Source organism: Nematolebias whitei, chromosome 5 (assembly GCF_014905685.2).
Source record: "Nematolebias whitei isolate Nwh7 chromosome 5, NemWhi1, whole genome shotgun sequence".
In the NCBI taxonomy this organism is placed as follows: domain Eukaryota; kingdom Metazoa; phylum Chordata; class Actinopteri; order Cyprinodontiformes; family Rivulidae; genus Nematolebias; species Nematolebias whitei.
The window spans coordinates 36,508,345-36,529,348 of record NC_056502.1 but is presented as its reverse complement, the minus strand read 5'-3'; the positions used below and the strand labels follow the sequence as shown (position 1 = coordinate 36,529,348).

Sequence of the window (21,004 nt, the reverse complement as noted above, 5' to 3'; positions counted from 1 at the left end):
ATATATATATATATATATATATATATATATATATATATATATATATACAAACCGGATTCCAAAAAAGTTGGGACACTAAACAAATTTTGAATAAAACCTGAATGCAATGATGTGGAGATGGCAAATGTCAATATTTTATTCGTAATATAACATAGATGACAAATCAAAAGTTTAATCTGAGTAAATGTAACATTTTAAAGGAAAAAATTGTTGATTCAAAATTTCACATTGTCAACAAATCCCAAAAAGTTGGGACAAGTAGCAATAAGTGGCTGGAAAAAGGAAATTGAGCATATAACTAACAGCTGGAAGACCAATTAACACTAATTAGGTCAATTGACAACATGATTGAGTATAAAAAGAGCTTCTCAGAGTGTCAGTGTCTCTCAGAAGCCAAGATGGTAAGAGGATCACCAATTCCACCATTGTTGTGCAGAAAGGTAGTGCAGCAATACCAGAATGGTTTTACCCAGCGTAAAATAGCAAAGACTTTTAAGTTATCATCATCAGCCACGCATAACATCATCAAAAGATTCAGAGAATCTGGAACAATCGCTGTGCGTACGGGTCAACGCTGTAAAACTCTACTGGATGCTCGTGATCTCCGGGCCCTTACACGTCACTGCACCTCAAACAGGAATGTCACTGTCAAGGAAATAACAGAATGGGCTCAGGAATACTTCCAGAAAGCATTGTCAGTGAACACAATCCACTGTGCCATCCGCCGTTGCCAGCTGAAACTCTACAGTGCAAAGAGGAAACCATTTCTAAGCAAGCTCCACAAGCTCAGACATTTGCACTGGGCCAGGGGTAATTTAAAATGGAGTGTGGCAAAATGGAAGACTGTTCTGTGGTCAGATGTGTCACGATTTGAAGTTCTTTATGGAACACTGGGACGCCATGTCATCTGGACCAGAGAGGACAAGGATAGCCCAAGTTGTTATCAACGCTCCGTTCAGGAGCCTGCATCACTGATGGTATTGGGTTGCATGAGCGCTTGTGGCACGGGCAGCTTGCATGTCTGGAAAGGCACCATTAATGCAGAGAACTATGTTCAGGTTCTAGAACAACATATGCTCCCATCTAGACGTCATCTCTTTCAGGGAAGACCCTGCATTTTTCAACACGATAATGCCAGAGCACATTTTGCAGCAATCACAACATCATGGCTACGTAGGAGAAGGATCCGGGTACTGAAATGGCCAGCCTGCAGTCCAGATCTTTCACCTATAGAGAACATTTGGCGCATCATAAAGAGGAAAGCGCGACAAAGAAGGCCCAAGACGATTGAACAGTTAGAGGCCTGTATTACCATACCATACCACTTTATTTATAAAGCACTTAAAACAGCTACAAAGCCAACCAAAGTGCTGTACAGACAAAACAATAGGTAACACACAAAGCAAAATACAAAATGAGGTAAATCAGAATATAGACATAAAAACAATGCAGATAATGACGACAAACCAGTGTGGAGCGTACAGGATCAAAACACAGATCATCTGGTGTTGAAAGCTACTGAATAGTAGTGAGTTTTTAAACGGGACTTGAAAACCGAGAGGGAGGGGGCCTGTCTGACAAACAGAGGTAACTCGTTCCAGAGTCTTGGTCCTGGTATTAGACATTAATGGGAGAGCATTCCTATTTCTAAACTTGAGAAACTGGTCTCCTCTGTCCCCAGACGTCTTTTGAGTGCTGTAAGAAAAAGGGGGGATGCCACACAGTGGTAAAAATGGACTTGTCCCAACTTTTTTGGGATTTGTTGAAGCCATGAAATTTGGAAACAACAGATTTTTCTCTTAAAATAATACATTCTCTCAGTTTAAACTTTTGATCTGTGATTTGTGTTCTATTCTGAATAAAATATTAGATGTTGGCACCTCCACATCATTGCATTCAGTTTTTATTCACAATTTGTTTAGTGTCCCAACTTTTTTGGAATCCGGTTTGTATATATAACATACTGTATATTCAAGTCAAAAGGGTTAAATATGAGTACTCATTTGCATATTTTAACCAGCAATACTTCATGGATATCGTTGCATCCTTCAACATAAAGATGCTCAAAGTTTTCTATCTAAAGGACCCCCACATCCAGATCCATCCCCTGCTTTTCCTGTGTGGAGTGTCAGCTAATGTCATAATCCCTTCGGCTTGTTTAACTCTTTAACCCTGATTGTTTACTTTCAAAACAAGTCTGACTTAAAGGGATGCTCCCCACCCCTAAAACTATTCCTTTCCCTGCACTCCCCCATTCTATACATTCATGTAGATGCCTGGAAACTGGATCCATTGGTTGTGGCATGGGGAACAGCTGAAGAAACTAGAAGAAGCTGCAGAAGAGAGTGAGGCTGGTGGGGGTGAGATGAGGTGGAGCTACTGGTGTCGGGGTGCTCCACTGCATTAAAACAAGTGCCTTTTCTCAAAGATAATAGTATGGGCTCTGGGTTATAAATGATGCATTTTGCTCACTGAGACCTGATAATAGCAGTTTGGGTAGAAGGGGGGAGAAAGTTCATCGCTCTCTTATCAAAGCTTTGTGACATTTCTCCTTCAGCTGTAAAATTTCATATCACATATCTGCTTTAAAGATGTGGAACCTTTTGTTGAACCGATACAGTGCATTCCATTTCACCCAATACAACTCTCTCATGGTATATTAATTTATAGCCCATTTGCTGGCTCTATAACACCACCTATCAGTGGAGATGACTGGGATTCAGTGGGACATCTGTGAATTGCCACACACAGGTTATTGAACTTTGAACAGCGGTAATTTATTTGCTTTGATTCAAAGGCACTGCTTGATATCAAGAAGGATCGTCGGCTGTGTGAAGCTCGAGTAGTTTCCCTCTTGTCTGCTCTTCCTTTTTCTTTGTTTTCCTCCAACATCCACCCTCGCTGTTAATATCCTGACGAGAAAGGGATAAAGGTGAAGTAAACCAAAGGCAGGGCTGCTAATCAGAGTATTTTCTTTTAGTGCTGGAGGCAATTTCTTCTTCTTGAAGTGGGTTCTTTGAACTAGTTAGAGAAGTAAGATCCATGTTGAACACACGTTGATTAAATCCATTTCCTTCAATAACTGTTAATCGGCAGTAGGGTGCTGATGATGCCATTCATCATATAACCATTAGAAGAGGCTAGGCATGTGAATATTTACAGCTTTCTACCAATTTGCAGACACACACGTGCACTAGGATGGGCATTTTAAGCAAAACACTTGAAATTTGTTGGAAATTATTCAATTTTTAATAGAATATTTAAATACCCAACCTACACTTTATGATTAGAGATCGTTTTCTATTTCATGTCAAAATAAAAAAGGTTGTTATAGTCACAGTAATTCTTAAAATTTTGACATTTTTATTAGATTTTGAGTAGTCAAAAATCCCCATCCATCCCTAATGTTAGTACAACTCGAATGGCCGAGAAGCTGTGTGCTGATGCAGTTGTGGAATTAAATCTAGATGCATCGACTACGATACAAGAAGAAAAGATAGAAGATACGATACAATAGAAGAAGAAAAACCAATACAACTAACAGGTATAGTAACAATTTTTACAGCAGAACTAATCTGTTTTTCAAAGTTAAAATTTGAATCAAATATCACTCCCAAATGGGTAGCATGGTGGCACAACTGGTAGAGCTGCTGCCTCTCAGCGAGCAGGTCCCTGGTTCAAATCCCGGTCAGGGACCTTTCTGGGTGGAGTTTGCATGTTCTCTCCATGCATGCGTGGGTTTCCTCTGGGTACTCCGGTTTTCTCCCACACACCAAAAACATACATGTTAGGCTGATTGGTAACTCTAAATTGTCTCTAGGTGTGAGTGAGAGAGTGAATGGTTGTTTGTCTCATTTGTCTCTATGTGTCCCTGTGATGGACTTGCGACCTGTCCACGGTGTACCCCGCCCCTCGCATTGTGATTGCCGGACAGGACATGGGCACGGTGACCCCCATGACCCAAATTGGAAGAAGCGGGTAAAAGATGAAAAAGATGGATCACTCCCAAATTTTTTACATGATGTTTTAAAAATGGCTCCAAGCTAGTCAGATATGTAGGAGATATCCTTTAGTTTTCACTAGGACCAGAAAAGATGATGTCAGTTTTATCTTCTTTTAAATTTAGGAAGTTTGAAGACATCCAAGCTTTTACCTGAGAGCTGCAGTCAAACAGGGGTTTCAGTAGAATAGAATGATTCAGCTTCAACTGAAAACTGAGTGTCATCTGCATAAGAATGAAAATAAATGTTGAAGTGTCTAAAATGGAGCCTACATGGAGCATATCAATGGAAAATAATATGGGTCCAAGAAGAGATCCTTGGTGAACTCCATATGTGAGGGAGGCAGAGAAGGAGACGGATTCTCCAAGGCTTATGTAGAAACTCCTGTGTCTGACAGGTAAGACCTGAACCAGTTTAGTACAGAGCCATTGATACCATATTGCTCCAGCTTAGAGATCAGAATACTGTGGTGAACTGTGCCAAAGGCAGCTGTCGGATCTAAAAGTCCTGCTACATTTTCATCTTTAAATCACTCCTTGGTTTGCTGCCTTTGTATATTTCCTCCTACATGTCACGTTGTCAGTGCAGCTACAGCAAGCACTTTGATGACATCATTACCTTCAGGGTCCCATCATTGTGGACCAAACTTGGCAAAAGAGCCTTCTCTTACCCCGCTCCTGTAACCTGAAATTATTTGCAAAAATATCTGAAGCTCTCAACCTTGACCTCTCTAAGGGAATTTAAACAGTTGTTAAGTTCAATGCAGAAATCAATGCAGACATGTTCCTGTTTTTAGTATTTTACTTCATTTTATAATGTAGCATGTTTTTTTTATTTTGTCTTATATCAATTCTTTTCTTTGCATTTTATGTTTTTATATGAATGTTTATTGTTGTCTGTACCTAATCTGTGTTTTTTGTTTTTAAACAGGTCTCTCTTGTAAATGAGTCCTCGTGACTCAATGAGACTAACCTGTATAAATAAAGGTTGAATGAAAACAAAAGCAAAAGAACACTGTGTCTCCTGAATAGCTAATAAAAGATAATTAAAAACTTTGTGCTGTTTCTGTGCTTTGCAGAGCTTTAAAACAAGATTGAAACATTTAAAGAATGCTCTGAGCATTTAAAAAGGACTGCAGCTGCATAAAAAAAATATTATTTCTAAAATTTGTATTATAAAAGGATGTTTTGAAATTGGTCTAAAATTTGAAACAAAAAACAAATGAATTTAGATTGTTTCTTCATCAACGGATGCACATTTGCATGCTTAAAACAGGCTGGAACAACACCTGAACTGAGACTACTGTTAAAAATCTCTATAATGTCAGAACCAACACATTAAAAAATGTTCTTTAAAAAAAAGTTGGACTAATATTATTCAGACTGGAGGATGTCTTCATGTTAACTGTTTTCTCCAGCTGGTTAAAACACACAGGATGATAGAAGACATCAGAACGTGTGATGGAGGTGGAAGACTGTGGGATCGGGGATCTGAGGTTTTGAATCTTATAGATTTAATGATTTATAGATCTTATAGTCCTCCTGACTGAATTAGACTAACCTGTATAAATAAAGGTTGAATGAATAGAAAAAAATAACTGCAGGAAATTTTCACAAGTTTCAGAGGAGTTACTGAGACCTGTAGATGGAGGACAGGTCAGGACAGAGTCTATGGAAAAAAGAATTTGAGGATTGTGAGAATTATTCACAATACATTAGGAAAAAATGAGATGCACAAACTTAGAAGATACCTGGCCACAAATAATAATTAAGAACATTTAGATCTGTATGAACAATACAGTGAAATGTGATGCAATGATTAAGTTTTCAAGTCAGAGGGATACAGTTATTTAAGTTGCATTCTTGAATCGTCAAAACTGTTTAAACATTTCAATTTTCATTTAGACTCCATTTGATTAAATTATACCTTTATTTATAAAAGACCAAATGCATGTTTGACTAAAAGGACAAACTAGTCTGAGTATCAACAGTGTGCTGTCTTTTGTGTTGGGTTTGAGACGTATTAACCACTGCAAACATCACTTACATCTAATGAAAATCAGTGGGAAGCTAATGCAGTTTTCTTTGCAAAATAAGATGATTTCTTCAGTATAATTGGAAATGAAAAGAAAATAATAACACTAAAGGATTGCTGAAAAGAGCTTCATTATATCCAATATCATTCAAAAGTAGAAAGTGGTAGTTCACCTTCCTGCCTGTCAGAGGTTCACACCCACGCATTCTTTAAATCATTGCATGCTGGCATCCTGCCACTGAAAAACTCATTAGCTTTAGTTGTAGGACACTGAAAAGAGAGTGACGCCTTATTTCTTATGTCTTTGAACTATAACAAAAAAGACAGAACGCACATGCAAAAAAAAAAAAAGAACCCAAACAAACAGATGCCAGCATGGAGCATCGTGGGTGCTATCTGAGGAGGATCTCTCCACACAAAGGGACATTCAGTGGTCTGCCAAGTTTCTGTGGAGTGCAGGGACAGACCCTAGAGTCTGACGACAGATGATCTTATCGAAAGTAGGGGGGCAGGAGGTGGAGGTGGTCAGTGTGGTGGGGGGCTGGTGGTAGAGGGTGAAGATGGTGAAGAGGTTTGAGTTGGGATTCAAAGGAGGGGGTACATTTCCTGAGTGTCATCATAAGCTCATGCTGTACTGCCAATTGTGTGGCACTGATGGTGAATAACACTTAGAGAGCTGGTCAAAATTCATCTAACGGTGCAAAATGAGTTTTCCTCTCAGTTACTGTTTACAGTTTAATGAACTAATTCAATTTAATTAAATTCAATTCCGGTTCAGTGTATTTATATAGAGCCAAGTCACAACAGAAGTCATCTCAGGGCACTGAACAAAAACATTCATGTAATTAAAAATAATTTAACATTATTTATCTGAGGAGCAGACTACTTTGAATTTAACTCCATCACAGAACTCTCATCTTGAGCATGAAGGCGACAGTGGAAAGGAAAAACTCCCTCATGAGGAAGAAACCTTTAGCAGAACCAGGATCAGGACAAGTGGCCATCTGCTTCGACCGGCTGGGTTTGGGAGGAACAGATACACAATGGCAGGTCAAGAATCGCATATTAAGATAGAAATAGTATCAAATGAAAACTATTCAATTTTAGTAAATATTTTAAGGAAAAGAGGTCAGTTTGTCCTCCAGTAGTTTAAGCCTATAGCTGCATAACAAGCCAACCCTAACTATAAGATTTATCAAAAAGGAAAGTCTTAAAACTGGACAATGTGTCAGCCTCACGGACAGAAACTGGAAGTTTGTTCCACAAGAGAGGAGCCTGATAACTGAAAGATCTTCCTCCCATTCTGCTTTTGTAAACTCTAGGAACCACAAGTAAGCCTGCAGTCTGAGAGTGAAGTGCTCTGTTAGGAAAATATGGAACAATTAGATCTTTATTATAAGATGGAGCTAGGTTGTTGAGCGCTTTGTAGGTTAGAAGTAAGATTTTGAATTAAATTCTGGATTTGACAGGAAGCCAATGGAGAGAAACTAAAACTGGAGAGATATGATCTCTCCCACTAACTCCAGTTAAGACTCTGGCAGCAGCATTTAACTCTGACAGCAGGTAAACAATGACCTGTATTTGTTTATATATTTCTAGGCAATGCATCTAAGATTTGGGGTCCTGAAATTGAATTATTTTTGCAGCAAATATTAGAAAAGTTTGCAATGACACATATGGTTGAATTAGGGTGTTTTAGTGAAAGTAAAATGTAAAAGTTCATAAAGAACATGCAGACAGTTTATGAGGGGAACTCATTATTCATCCATGGGTGTTTTGTGGCGATCTTACACTTGTATCTGTAACAGATGTGACAAGCCATCTGTGAGCCAAGGTCCTCAGGCAACATTTGGTGGGCGATGCACACAACTGGCACCCAAACGTGGTCGACCACAATCCACACAAACTGCGTTTTAACACCCTGTCCTTCTCACACCTACACTACTTTTCACCCCCTTTTTTACTCCAACTGCCCTACCTCTGAATTGAAATAAAAGCTGGAGTTGTTGGCAGGAGAGGGCTTGTGTTTTGTGTCAAATGGGGCTAAGCAGGAACTTGCATCCAAGCGGGTAAAGGCCGTGGGTCTTATCTGAGGACAAACAGAATGCATCAAGCAGTGGCTGTTGCTCTCAGTGATGACGGCCAGCTGTGCACCAATGTTTAATTATTTCTCGGTAATGAGCTTACCCACCTTCCACTGCAGCACCAGGGAGGACAACATGCAACAGCAGGAACAAGAGATGGGGGGCACAGGATGCAGGCGAAGAATAAGAATGAGATCTACAGCTGTCGAGAATATCTAATTTTAAGGGCAACGCTGAGGCTGTACAATCTCTAAATCATGAATACGTTTTTAGTTTATGAGCTGGCGTTTCACTGGTTCTGTATCTTCATTTAACAAAGATTTAGTCTGTCAAATCTATTTTTATGAAGGGTGACATTTACCTTTTTATTGTTCCAGCACTGACCACCATTGATGAGTATTTGATCAGTGCGTGTCATTCGTAGTGGGTGTTAACACCAGACCCAGGCCCGATGGTGTTTATAGATGCAAAGTAGCACATAAGCACACATTACCATACGAACACAACAGACGAGCACAATGGCGTTGCAGATACACGGTTGATATTTACAGAGGAGGCTGGAGCTGAATAGGTCATTCTAACATATCACAAAGTTCAGTGATCACTGGAGCCCATTCAGCATCAGTCCAGTGCCCTGAATACCTCGTGTGTTACCAAACAGGTTAAAAGAAACATGTTAACAACACGTCATAGCATAATAATTAGTATTAGTAATATTTGCCAGATTGGCGGCATGATGGCGCTGTTAGTAGAGCTGTTGCCTCTCAACGAGAGGGTTGCCAGTTCACATCCTGGCCAGGGACCTTTCTGGGTGGAGTTTGCATGTTCTCTCTGTGCATGTGTGGGTTTTCTCTGGGTACTCCAGTTTCCTCCCACAGACCAAAAACATGCATGTTAGGCTGATTGGTAACTCTAAATTGTCTCTAGGTGTGAGTGAGAGAGTGAATGGTTGTTTGTCTCATTTGTCTCTATGTGTCCCTGTGATGGACTCGAGACCTGTCCAGGGTGTCTCCCACCTCTCGCACAGTGACTGTTGGATACGGGCACCAGTGAACTTTACGAACCAAAAAGAAAGAAGTGGGTAAAAGATAATGGATGGATGGATATTTGCCAGATTGAAAGAACATTTATGTTTATTTAGCTAGTTGATTTCCTCATACTCTATAGCATAAAACAAACTCATATAGTGGGGGAGTGGTGGCGCAGAGGTTAGAGAGGTGGGCTTGTGATCCGAAGATCGCCGGTTCACGCCCCGGCCCCGACAACATCAAAAAAATTGTGGGTGGGGTAGGTGAAACACCCACACTTGCCCCCACCCTCATTCACCCCACTCTGGGCCCATGAGCAAGGCCCTTAACCCCCACCATGTGCTCCCTAAACAGGTCTCTCTTGAAAATGAGTTCTCGTGGCTCAATGAGACTAACCTGGATAAATAAAGGCTAAATGAAAAAAAAAAAAAAAAAAAAATATTAAGCAAAATAAAGACCCCAAGGGCCCCCTGGGTACTGACACTCAAGGACCCCATTTCAACTACAGGCATCCATGGCAAACCATTACAAGTGAAATCCACTGAACAATAATCAACATATTCATCTAAGGTGCTTTGACTTCTGACTCTGACAATATATTGTGCATGTTCAATGAAAACTACTCAAGCGGACAGAATATCTGAAAATCTTACAGCCGCACATGGCAGTAATGCAACACACAAGAAAACCAACTGTTGCAACCAAAACAGCTCAGCACAGAGACAGGTTAATAGTTATTTGAAGTGATTCCTTTATGCTTTCTTGTTTATCCTTAAGCTTGGCATTGAACTCTCGCCATTTGATTCTTGGGGCAATTGAAGCTAGTGGAAACCTCCAGGTCTCACTGATAAATGCAAGTTCACCATCCTCTTAACACATCTACTTTGTCACAGACTCTTTAAAACGTTATTTATCAAATGTCAATTTCTTGCATCTGTTATTCCTATTTTAGCCAACGTTGAGCCATCTTCAAACGTTGATACAGATTAACTAATTCTACTACATCTAAAGTGTGCTTTTATGTGGAACCTGTCTGGAAACCAAAAATAGCCCTTAAATCAAATAAAAAATTGAACAAAGTGCATATTCTCAGGCTGTGGTTATAAATAATAGATCCAGTTTATCAAATCAATGGACCAGCAGTGAACCAATAAACAGATTTTAATGAAGTTATTTAAAGAAGTACATCTACAACTGATTGTCTTTTAGGGTACATTCACACCAGCCCTGTTTAGTCCGCTTTAATCGAACTCTAGCTCGTTTTCCTAGAAAGTCCGGTTCGTTTAGGGAGGTGTGAACGCGCCATCGAACTCTGTCACGGAACAAAAAGGCGAACTCTGGCCTGGGCTAAAACCTAGGTCTCGGTCCGGTAGAAGAGAACTCCAGCGCCGTTCGAGTACAGTGTGAATGGAAACAGAGCGGCCCCGCTCCACAGGGTAAACAAACACGCATTTCTCTGACCTTATATGGAGCCGTCAGCTGCCTTGTGTGGAAAAACAATATTCTCCATGGTCTTCTGTCTCATCTTCTGCTCATGCTAAGTCCATTTTCGAAAAATGACAAAATATAACTCCTAAAACTGCTAAAACTTGATGCCACTTCGTTTTTGTTTTTATTTCCAGAAGAAGAAGAAGATGTGTCTTCAGAGGTTTTTGTGTTGTTTCTTTCAGTAGTTCTTGGTGCAGCGCCCCCACAGGGGAGCGGGGAAATAGGTTGGTTCAACAGGTTGACTCGACTGCACAGTGCAGTGTGAATGCAAATGCACCAGCTCAAATGTAAACAAATGTCATGAATATTGGTCCCGAACCGAGTCTACCGGACTATCAGGTGTGAATGCACCCTTAGAGTCGATCAAATTCAAGATGGCCACCACAGCAAATCAATCTAGGCCAACACTAAAAGGGCACACAACTCATTCGGTCAATTTTACAGACAGTGAGCTAAAATTATTGTGGAAGTACCGTAGATGAGTCATTCACAAGACATACTGTTCTGTTACTTTGAAGGTATGAACATGACTTTGTTAGATGAGCAGATAATATTGATGTGTTCAAGCCATACAAAGCCTTTGACTTAAAATGAGTTGTTTCAAAAAGTTTTACAGCAATATAATAATTATTTTGTTTGAGACAGAGTTTAAAACATCTAAGCTCACTTAAAGATGTCTGAATTCAGACAAGATTTTACAGTGTTGTCAAGGCAACCAGTCTGACATGCACAGTTGGGAGTTGCATATTTCCTCTTTGTGCCGTGCGTACACACACACACATACACTCAAGGGAAACATCCTCCTCTGTAAACAATGCCACAGCCTGCCAAGAGGTTTATCATAACTCTTTGATTAATCACCATCCTGAGAAAGTATACTGCATCTAAGAGATAAAATACCTGGGGGTGTGAGGGAGGTGAGCACCGGTCCAGTCCCACTGTTAATTAACTGGAGCTCTGCACAGCACTAACAAGGCTCTGCCTTCCTGCAGCAGCAGAAATAGGCCTGCCACTCGCTGCTCTCGCCAGCCAGAGAGCCTGCACTGTCTCACTGAGATTATCTCCACACGAGACACCTTTCAAATAAGGTTAGCGCACCACGGGTCTGAGGAACACCATCAGATGGGTGCTCATTCCATTTGCTTAGCCACTTTGGAAAATGCTGGGCTTTAACCCCCACCGTTCAAGTCAAACCTTGATGCAATCACTGTACTGCCTGTTTAGGGAAAAAAGGCATGAGTTAGATGTGAAGCAGAACTTCTGGGTCATGTAGGCTGATCATTTTGGATCCTGGTGTGTGTTTTACAGGAGAGCTGGATGCGTTCCTTAAAGATGGCGAGCGTCGGATCCACAGCCGACGGCAGCTTCCTGTGGGAACGACCTGGGGACCATTTGAAGGGAAGATCGAGATGGGCGCTGACACCACTGCACTGGTATGTCTTTACTCCGTTCAGCGATTGGGAACTGTTTCAACTGTCTAATAGACTGATCAACTTTATGTTTGCAATAAAATACAAATTAAAGTCACACACTGTTAGGACAAAGCAAATGGAAAAAGAATTAAAGAGGGGGCTCTCCAGGCTCAGTGCAATAAAGGTATGATTGGAAAGGTTGTTTCAAACGAGATCAGGCTCAGGTAAGCAAATAGGACCAGACTCACTGTTCCAAACACAAAGCAATGAAAAGTCAGGCTTTTACAACTCAGCTTTGGGAATTGCTTAGAAACCATTTGTTTCAGAGATCTACAGTAACGTGTGACCGACAAGAACAGTTGCTATGTTTTTGACGTTAAACCAAAGGAAACATTTCCAATATATCCCATTTACTGGGCTGCTACGCAGTTTTAAAAAGTATGGAAGTTGCTTTTACTTTGTAAGTCACACACAAACTGATGTTTAGGCTAAAATAACTGAATTTTAAAGTATCCTGATTCATGCTCAATAATCCAGGTAGAAAAATCTAACAAAGTTAAGTCAGGTCCTCTGGATGGTTTCTTTTTGTTGAAACGTTTCATCTTTCATCCAAAAGACTTCATCAGTCCGAGGAGCTGCAACAAACTCGGTCTTATAAATAACACCTTCTCATAGTGGGTTAACCAGTTTGAAGATGCTCAGATGGTTTCTGGAGTCCGCCCCTCCCCTAAATAGGTACTGTCCTCGGCCTGATGAAGTCTTTTGGATGAAAGACGAAACGTTTCAACAAAAATAAACCGTCCAGAAGACTTTCAAAGTGTGCATTTTGAAAAGCTCAGTTTCTGATGTCTCATTGTGGACTGGAAATAGAAAGGTTTCAGAACGAGTAACATAGAAACCTAATTTTTGCACGCCCACTGTCACTTTATGCTTTAGAAACCCAGACAAATATGTAGGGTTTTTTTTGTGTGTGTGTGTATTTTCTACATCTGTCTTGTTTTTTCTTGACCATGTGTGTCACCATGAAACTCTATGTGGAGCTACAAGGACGTTGTGCATAGTATAAAAAAGAACTACAGCTGTTTTTGTTTTTATTTCAAGTCAAGCTAGAGTTTCTTTTCTCTAGTTTAATGTAAGCATTTTCACAAACCGAGAAAGAAAATAGCGGTAGTCTAAGGGGCGTCCTGATTGTAGATGGGGCTTGAATATGTATGGAAAGTGAAACAAAAAGAATGGAACAAAAAACCATTTGTTTCTAGATATCCTGATTCATGCTCAATAATCCAGGTAGAAAAATCTAACAAAGTAAGCGAGGTCCTCTGGACGGATTAAAAAAAATTAAAAATTGTTGAAACGTTTCATCTTTTATTCAAAAGACTTCTTCAGTCTGAGGAGCTGCAACAAACTCAGTCTTATAAACTTCTCATAGTGGATCAACCAATTTGTTGTTGACAGCCACGACCGATAGCACACTGATGGCTGTTTACTATTCACAGAGGGCTGAGTGATACTAGCAATCACAGCATTGTAAGAGGGGGACAGTTGAACCCGGAGGCCTCCACCCCTGTTTAATGATGGACGGTTTCTGTTCACAAAGATGGCCTCCTTTACTCCTCTCTCAAACCATCGTTCCTCTCTGTCTAGGATGTGAACATCTTCATCCCTGAAAGAACAAAATTATTTGTTTCTAGACTTTTTTTCCTTATTCAGTTTCTAAAACATCAAAACTTAAATATGAATAGGAAAATAAATGTGTTTTAAAACTTATGTAAACTGTGAATGTGTGTTTAGTTTTTATGTTTTAAAAAGCTTTGTGAAGCAAGTAAAGTTTTAATATGTTCTATCTAAACTTGTAATTTGCCACATGTTACACATCATGTATGTGTTGGTCTGGTTGATATGCTGCTTTTTGCATTGCATTCTGGTGTAAAATGTAGTTTTAGAAAATTGACCTTATGTTGTATCATATATTTAAACCCTGTAAATAAGAACTCAAAGGCATCATGCGACCATAAACAGGTTTCATTCAAAGGTGGTTTTGCTTACTTTTCATTTATTACATGACAGGTTTGTTTTGAATGGCCTGAAAATTGGCTCAAAATTAAAAATTGAGCCTGGAAACGTGGAATTTTGAAATTGAAATGTTTAAAATAACATAAAAGATTTATGAAATGATTAAGACTACTAAAAAGATTGTCTAGAATTTAATAAATAGAAAATCTTCGTTATGCAGGTTTTAATTTAACATTTTTTTTACTTTGAAAGCAACATATGTTTAGAAAATTATACTTGCAGATTTTTTTAATGAAAATTTCATATAACTGTGTTAAATAAGTATGATGATGTATTTCCCCTCATCTGTGTGCATGTTTGTCTGTCTAGTTCACAAGATACCTCATGAACATTGGACGGATGTAAAGGAAGCTTTCAGAACAAAATCATGGGATGAACATCTTCAATTGATTAGGGTGTCATCCCAATACAAGATGGCCACCACTGCTAAAAGTTAGCCCTCAAAAAAAATGTCTATAATTTTGTCAAATTCACAGACACTGGGGTCAAATTTAATGTGGTAATAGTAGAGAGTCAGGGTCAACACATATTCTGAGTTCCCTCAAGTCTCATGAAACTGTGCGTATCATTTACCAAAATCACTAATAAGATGCTCTTAGTTTGAAACTCTGGAATAAAAGGCAGCAGGGGATATGCAGTTTTTGCAGGAATACTATTTTTTTTATTATTTCGTTAAGGGCTGAGCTGTATGTTTTTATTTCAGCCTTTTGCAGCCCTGGTAAAACGATTCCACTTAAGTCTAAAGACCAAATTAATTGCAACACCCGTGACATCCAAACCTTCTGAGGTGACTCCTATGGGATCCAAGTGGCTCACAACATGAGGCTGTGTGTCTGTTTCAACTGTTTAATCTCCATATTTTATGAAAAGGAATAGAAAAAACATTTTAATTGGTGGATTTAGAGCTCAAGCCACATTTCTGCTGAATGAAGTCACTGTTCATTATTTCTGTGGTTAGCCTGCACACAGAAGCTTTATATCTCTTGTTTCCAAGATCCCAGCAGAGGCTGGAGCTGACCTGCTGCTCTGCTGGAGTGACAAGTCCTTCATTGGTTTGATACTCCATTCTGCATTTGGATTAATTAAGAAATTCCTATTAAAAGCTCATTCATCCTGTTAAGACACATAAGGAAAAGTCCATGAGGATTTCAGACCAAGCGGCTGTCCCTTTTATTTTCCTAGATTCGCAAAAACGCACAACTTTATTAAATCATTTTCCGAGTGGTTTTGACCGTTCTAAGCGCCCCGCGTGGTTTTGAAGTCATCAGTGGCTTTAGCTGTATTATAACCATGAAATACGGCTTCTCTCAGAGCAAAGCCAGTTATCCTTGAGAGGAAAAGTGATTTGACAGAGCGACACCTCACGTTGCCTTCCAGAGTTATATGAACCATATATTTCCACAGCAGTGCTCACCCCCAGAACGGCACCCTCAATCAAACCTCGACGTCAGACAGGAGATCAAGATCCAGAGAATGATTGTGGCTTTGTTTTCAGCAGACAAATTCAGAACACTACCTGGTAAACAAGATGCATAAAGCGATTGTTGCTTCTGGCAAGAGTGGAAAGTTCTTAACTAAGTGCCCTCTGAAGAATTCACTGCATCTTTCCACATCTCCCTTTTCTATTTTAAAGAGTGAGCAGGTGGTGGTCATCACCTGTAATAGGCTGTGGAGGGGTCACAGAACATTCCTAACCTCCCTTGCAATTAAAAGCAGAGAAAAAAGCTCTGCCTTTAAGGATCTCGTGTGTCTTATTCTCATGAGAGCCTTTTTTAATGCCTTGCTGCTTGCCCTCTTTCACGCCTAAGTTTCATCCCTCGGATGGGGTAGGGGCTGTTAGCAGCTTCTCACTATCTCTTACTAAAGGCTAGGTCAACCCAACTGGCACGTTTTTGTTTAACCTAGCCTTGGTTTAGGGTTCAGTGTAACTTTCTTCTTACTTACTTGGCTGCTGAATAGGCAAAAAAGCTCGAGAACTGTTGTAGTTTGTGCATCGCAAGGGAGTCATTTTGTTTTCAGTGGCATCGTTTTGCTTCTTTCTTTTATAATCAAGCCGCTAGTTATCAAGCCGCTGCCTTGTTAAACATGCAGCCGTTGGCAACATCCCTAATATACCGCAGCATTTATCTCAGTTATTTCAGTGGGAGGCAAGGGAGTTGTTCAAATCTTCACATCGAGACAGAAGCGAAGCTGGATGCCTCACCTGGAGACGGAGAAGCTGAAATAACATATGTGAGTGTGGGAAGGAGGAGGCCTGTAGTTTTGATGTTTGTCAGGGCTGCAGAGCAGGGTCACGAGATGGTAGAAAGTATTTGAGGTAGGAATAAGGCTCATTGCTTCATGGTCCTCTGCCCTCAATCATTCTTATGAAGTGTGACCTCCACAGACTATTAAATCTCCTTTTACTCTCCGAGATTTTTCGAAACTATAAAGTTGAATGAATTACCCAAAGGCAGTCAGGTATGAGGCGGGAGTGACATCCCCCTTACGCCTGAATCACATGACCCACTGGTGAGATATTGATATGCCCTCTCAGAAATCAAACATATTTTATCCCTCCATCCAGACACACCGTTTAAGGTGGGACATTTTAGAGGTCAAGCTATTTTTGTCGAGCCCCCACATGCGGTGCACAGGTCCGTCTCTCAATCCCTGGCATAACGCCCAGATAGGGACTAAGGTGTAACGACTCCTTAAAGTGGCTTACAGTAAATAATGAAATTACTGTGAATTTAAGCAGCGTTCGCATTAGAGCGGTCAGAAGAAGCACTTTGGCACATGCAGAGCCATTCAGGAGGAGAATGTGCTGGGCTAGACTGGTGTCTGGGGAGCATTACTGTGGAGGTATAAAAATGGGAGAGTGCGGGTGGTGGAGGTGTGGGAGTTCCCCAGAGGCAAAAAAAAAAAAGAAGAAGGCTGGTGTCTGTTGCGGCCCCTGTGGGTTTGGCTGCAGGTGGACGACAGGCCTCGGTAGCGGAGTGGAGTGATGGATGATGCTGAGAAAGAGCGGCGAGTGGAGCATTTCATGCAGTTGTCCAGGCAGGCCTTGAAAGAGAGGTGTGAAGCTTGAAAAGAGAGAGTGAAAAGAGATGGGGAGAGTCAGGCAGAGAAATAGCAGGGGGAAAAAACCAGAAGGGAAAGAGCATGACAGGAAATCTGGGCATCTGCAGGACAGAGATAGGGTCACATCTCAACCATTTATCAAAGAGGAAAGCAGATTTCACAGCTGATGGGTTGCCGTGGCAGGTCTGTAGACCCCAGGGGCTCTGCTTGGCATGAGAGACAGCAGTTGTAGTTACTGCTGCTGCAGACCTGTTAACACAAACACATTGCACTGTCAGCTCTTATGCCTCACTTCCTTTACGTAGCTTTACAGCAGACACTGCATCATTCTTGAATGACTTGCAGACTCTATGTGTTTTCACCCAAATATAGAACTACCTCTTAACCGTTTTGATATTTTCTTCAAAAAGAAGATATGGAGTATTTAATGAGGTTTAGGGGGGGTGGTGGCTCAGAGGTTAAAGAAAGTGGGCCTGTGATCAGGTCACCCGTGTGACTCCCCAGACCGACAATATCAAAATGTGGGTGGGAAAGGTGAAGCACCTACACCGGCCTCCATCCTCATTTGCCCCACTCTGGGCACTTGAGCAAGGCCCTTAAACTCCATCATCTGCTCCCCCAGGTGCCCTAGATCAGGGGTCCCTAACCACCGGGCCGCGGACTGGTACCGGGCCGTGGGTCAATTTATACCGGGTCGCACAAAAAAAAAACTTTTATTTTGAACAATCACCGGATTATCTCCTCCACATCTGTCAATGACTCACTCTTTACGCAGGTCAACATACACAAGTGGTAAGTTTCAGTTTCTGTGAGACGCATGCACAGACTGGTTCTACAATGCCCGTTCAGGTGGAGTAATTTAGCTGCGTGGTCTGAAGCAGACAGGAGGAGGTGTGCGGCCGTGTCTGCGCATCTGAAGGACTACACTGCATATTTTTCAACCCGCCTGACAAAGAGTGACTATAAAACTATTAACTAAATAAAACTATAATTTTAAATAAAGCTTCCATCAGAGCTGGTTTTGTCTTGAACTTTTTTGAATTCACATCAGAGCTGTTCCTTCGCATTTCTGCTTCTGCTCTTAAAATAAATCTCCGCCCCTAAAAGTTCAAAGTCATGGGCAATTTTATTAAAAAACACAAATATAATTAAAGTTTTGCACAATGCATAAGTTCCTGTGCCTTTGTGAACAATCTGATGTGTGAATCCCTGCGGAGCAGGGAGGAGGATGAGGAGGCTCAGCTGACCCCGGTGTGGGATCTACTAATGAAATGAGAAATGATCCTGCACTTAATACACTTATAAATCACACATAAAGTGATTAAAAGTACATTTGAAATACAGATGCTGGTCATAAAATTAGGATATTGAGAAAAAGTTGATTTATTTCAGTAATTCCATTCAAAGAGTGAAACTTGTATTCGTTACACACAGACTGATATATTTCAAACGTTTGTTTCTTTTAATGTTGATGTTTATAACTGACAATTAAACAACTGACAAATCAGCGACCTCAATTTGTCCTGACGTGAACGCCCTTTACCTGCAGAGCTGCAGCAGTTTTGCATTATGAACGCTTTGCAGTCATTTCAATTATGAGTTTATATCTTTTGTTTCATGTTAATCTACTGTAATAAACCTTTGTAAAATACACCAAAATGTAGGAAATGGCATCTTAATCAAAATTCTCTGGGGTAGGACCCTCAGACTCCTCCCGAAAATATAGTCTGACATTAAACCGGTCTGTGGCGCAATAAAGGTTGGGGACCACTGTCGTAGATGGCAGCTCTCTGCTCCACACAGAGGGCTGTGGTAGCTCGGTGGTCTGTGGTTGCATCAGGAAGGGCCTCGGGTGTGAAAAGCAATCGCCAAGTCTTTGTGCAAGATATCCAACAAAGTTCAGTCAGGTCATCTGGATGGTTTCTTTTATTGTTGAGAAGTTCTGTTCTTTATCCCAAGGACTTCTTCAGTCCAAGGAGCCACAACAAACTCAGTCCCACAAGCAGCACACTTGCATAGTGGGCCAACCAGTTTGCTGGTAATAAGACGGTTTCTGTGGCCCATCCTCTTCCCCGTCAACTCCAATGAGGCAGCCATAGCCAAAGTGGTTCAAAACATCAAAGTTCATGCTCAAAAATCCAGGTAAAAAAATCCAGGTAAAATTTTGTTGTGGCTCCTCCTGATGAAGTCCTTTGGGTGAATGATGAAACGTCTCAACAAAAAAAGAGACCATCCAGATGACCTGACTTAAATTTGGTGGATTTTTTTTACCTGGATTATTGAGCATGAACTTTGATGTTTTGAACCACTTCGTGCGACATAGTTCACTGTGGCGACCCCTGAAGAATGGAGCAGCCGAAAGAAAAAAAGAGGTTTGAAGTTACGTTAACTAAGGCTCTTTTCATTATGGAGGACACTACAAAGTTCATGAATCAGCCAGGATGGTGTTGGAAAGGTTTTAGTAAGATCTTCAGCTGCATTTTAAAAATGTACTGCATTTTGAGTGGGATAGGTTTAGGATGGTTTTGATCATGAACAAAATTTCATCAAGATTGTGATAGCTTATCCTGGTGGTGACGGTGTATTCATGACATGGAGCAGCAGTGTCTCATTAGCTATGTTTACATGGACATAAGTAATCGGATTAAACGGCCGTTCGGAATAAAAATGCGTCATGTAAACGCCCCGTTAAGGTTATTTTTTGTTTCTTCAGCGCGATCCGAAAGAATGTGTGATCAGAATGAAATGGGTGGTTTACGCAATCCATAACCCGAATGGTGTGCATGTAAACACGTAATCTGTTCATTTTTTTCCAATTGTGAAAAACTGACCTAACTACGCATGTGCGACCTGTGTCATTTCCACCTGGCTAATGCTAAGAATATTAGCATGTCGGGGAAGTAAAACTGGTCGGATTTCTTCTAGAAACTTTGAAAGGGCTCAAAATGACCTGTATTACCTGTAGCTCAGTCAGGGTGTGAGTGCAGTAACGTCTCCACCATCATTAAAACCTGTTGCGGGTCAGTTTTGGGCGCTCAGGTTTGTTTACGTTCATCCCGGAAGTAGAACTTCTTCTTCTGTGTTTTTTTTAAGGGGAGTTTACCACTCTGCACATGTCAGTACTGCTGTTCAGAATAAAACTTGCTGCATGTAAATGCTCGTCATGAACTGATTGTCAGAGTCAGAATCAGAGTCAGAGATTCTTTATTGTCATTCGCACCTCATGTGGTACATGTGGTGGAGTGAAATTATGTACACAAGGTCCCAGTTACATCCAACAATAAAATGTATAAGAAAAACAGTAATAAGATCTAAGATATGAACTAAGAAAAACATCAACTAAAATTACACTAAGCACCAATAGCATAAAAAACATTACGTCTACAGCAGCATGAACATGAGTCTATGTGAGGAGATGGGCACGCATGAACACATCAACATTGAAACAGATCAGCAGCAACATGAAACAGATCAGCAGCAACATGAAACAGATCAGCAGCAACATGATGTGATTTTTCACAGTGATTATTCTGGTTAGAGATTCATGAGTCTAACAGCCTCAGGGTAGAAGCTGTTCCTCAGTCTAGTGGTTCTACACTTAATGCTCCTCAACCTCCTTCCTGAAGGGAGCAGGGCAAAAAGTGTGTGGGCTGGATGAGTGGGGTCCTTCATGATGCAGGTGGCCCTCTTCCTGCATCTGGAGGTGTAAATGTCTGTGATGGTGGGGAGGCTGATTCTGACAGATTTCTGTGCAGCCTTCACCACTCTCTGCAAAGCTTTTCTTTCTGCAGCTGTGCAGCCTCCATGCCACACGTTGATGC

The 21,004-nt window shown here is 40.7% G+C and overlaps 1 protein-coding gene across 1 annotated transcript in view; it reads left to right on the top strand.

Annotated features, from left to right (window-relative positions):
- zfpm2a (zinc finger protein, FOG family member 2a) overlaps positions 1 to 21,004 on the top strand; it is a 170,264-nt gene that overhangs the window by 67,115 nt on the left and 82,145 nt on the right. Inside the window, exon 4 of the mRNA XM_037676439.1 lies at positions 11,944 to 12,068. Within this exon, the coding sequence (XP_037532367.1) occupies positions 11,944 to 12,068 (125 nt within the window). The remainder of the gene's footprint in view (positions 1 to 11,943; positions 12,069 to 21,004) is intronic.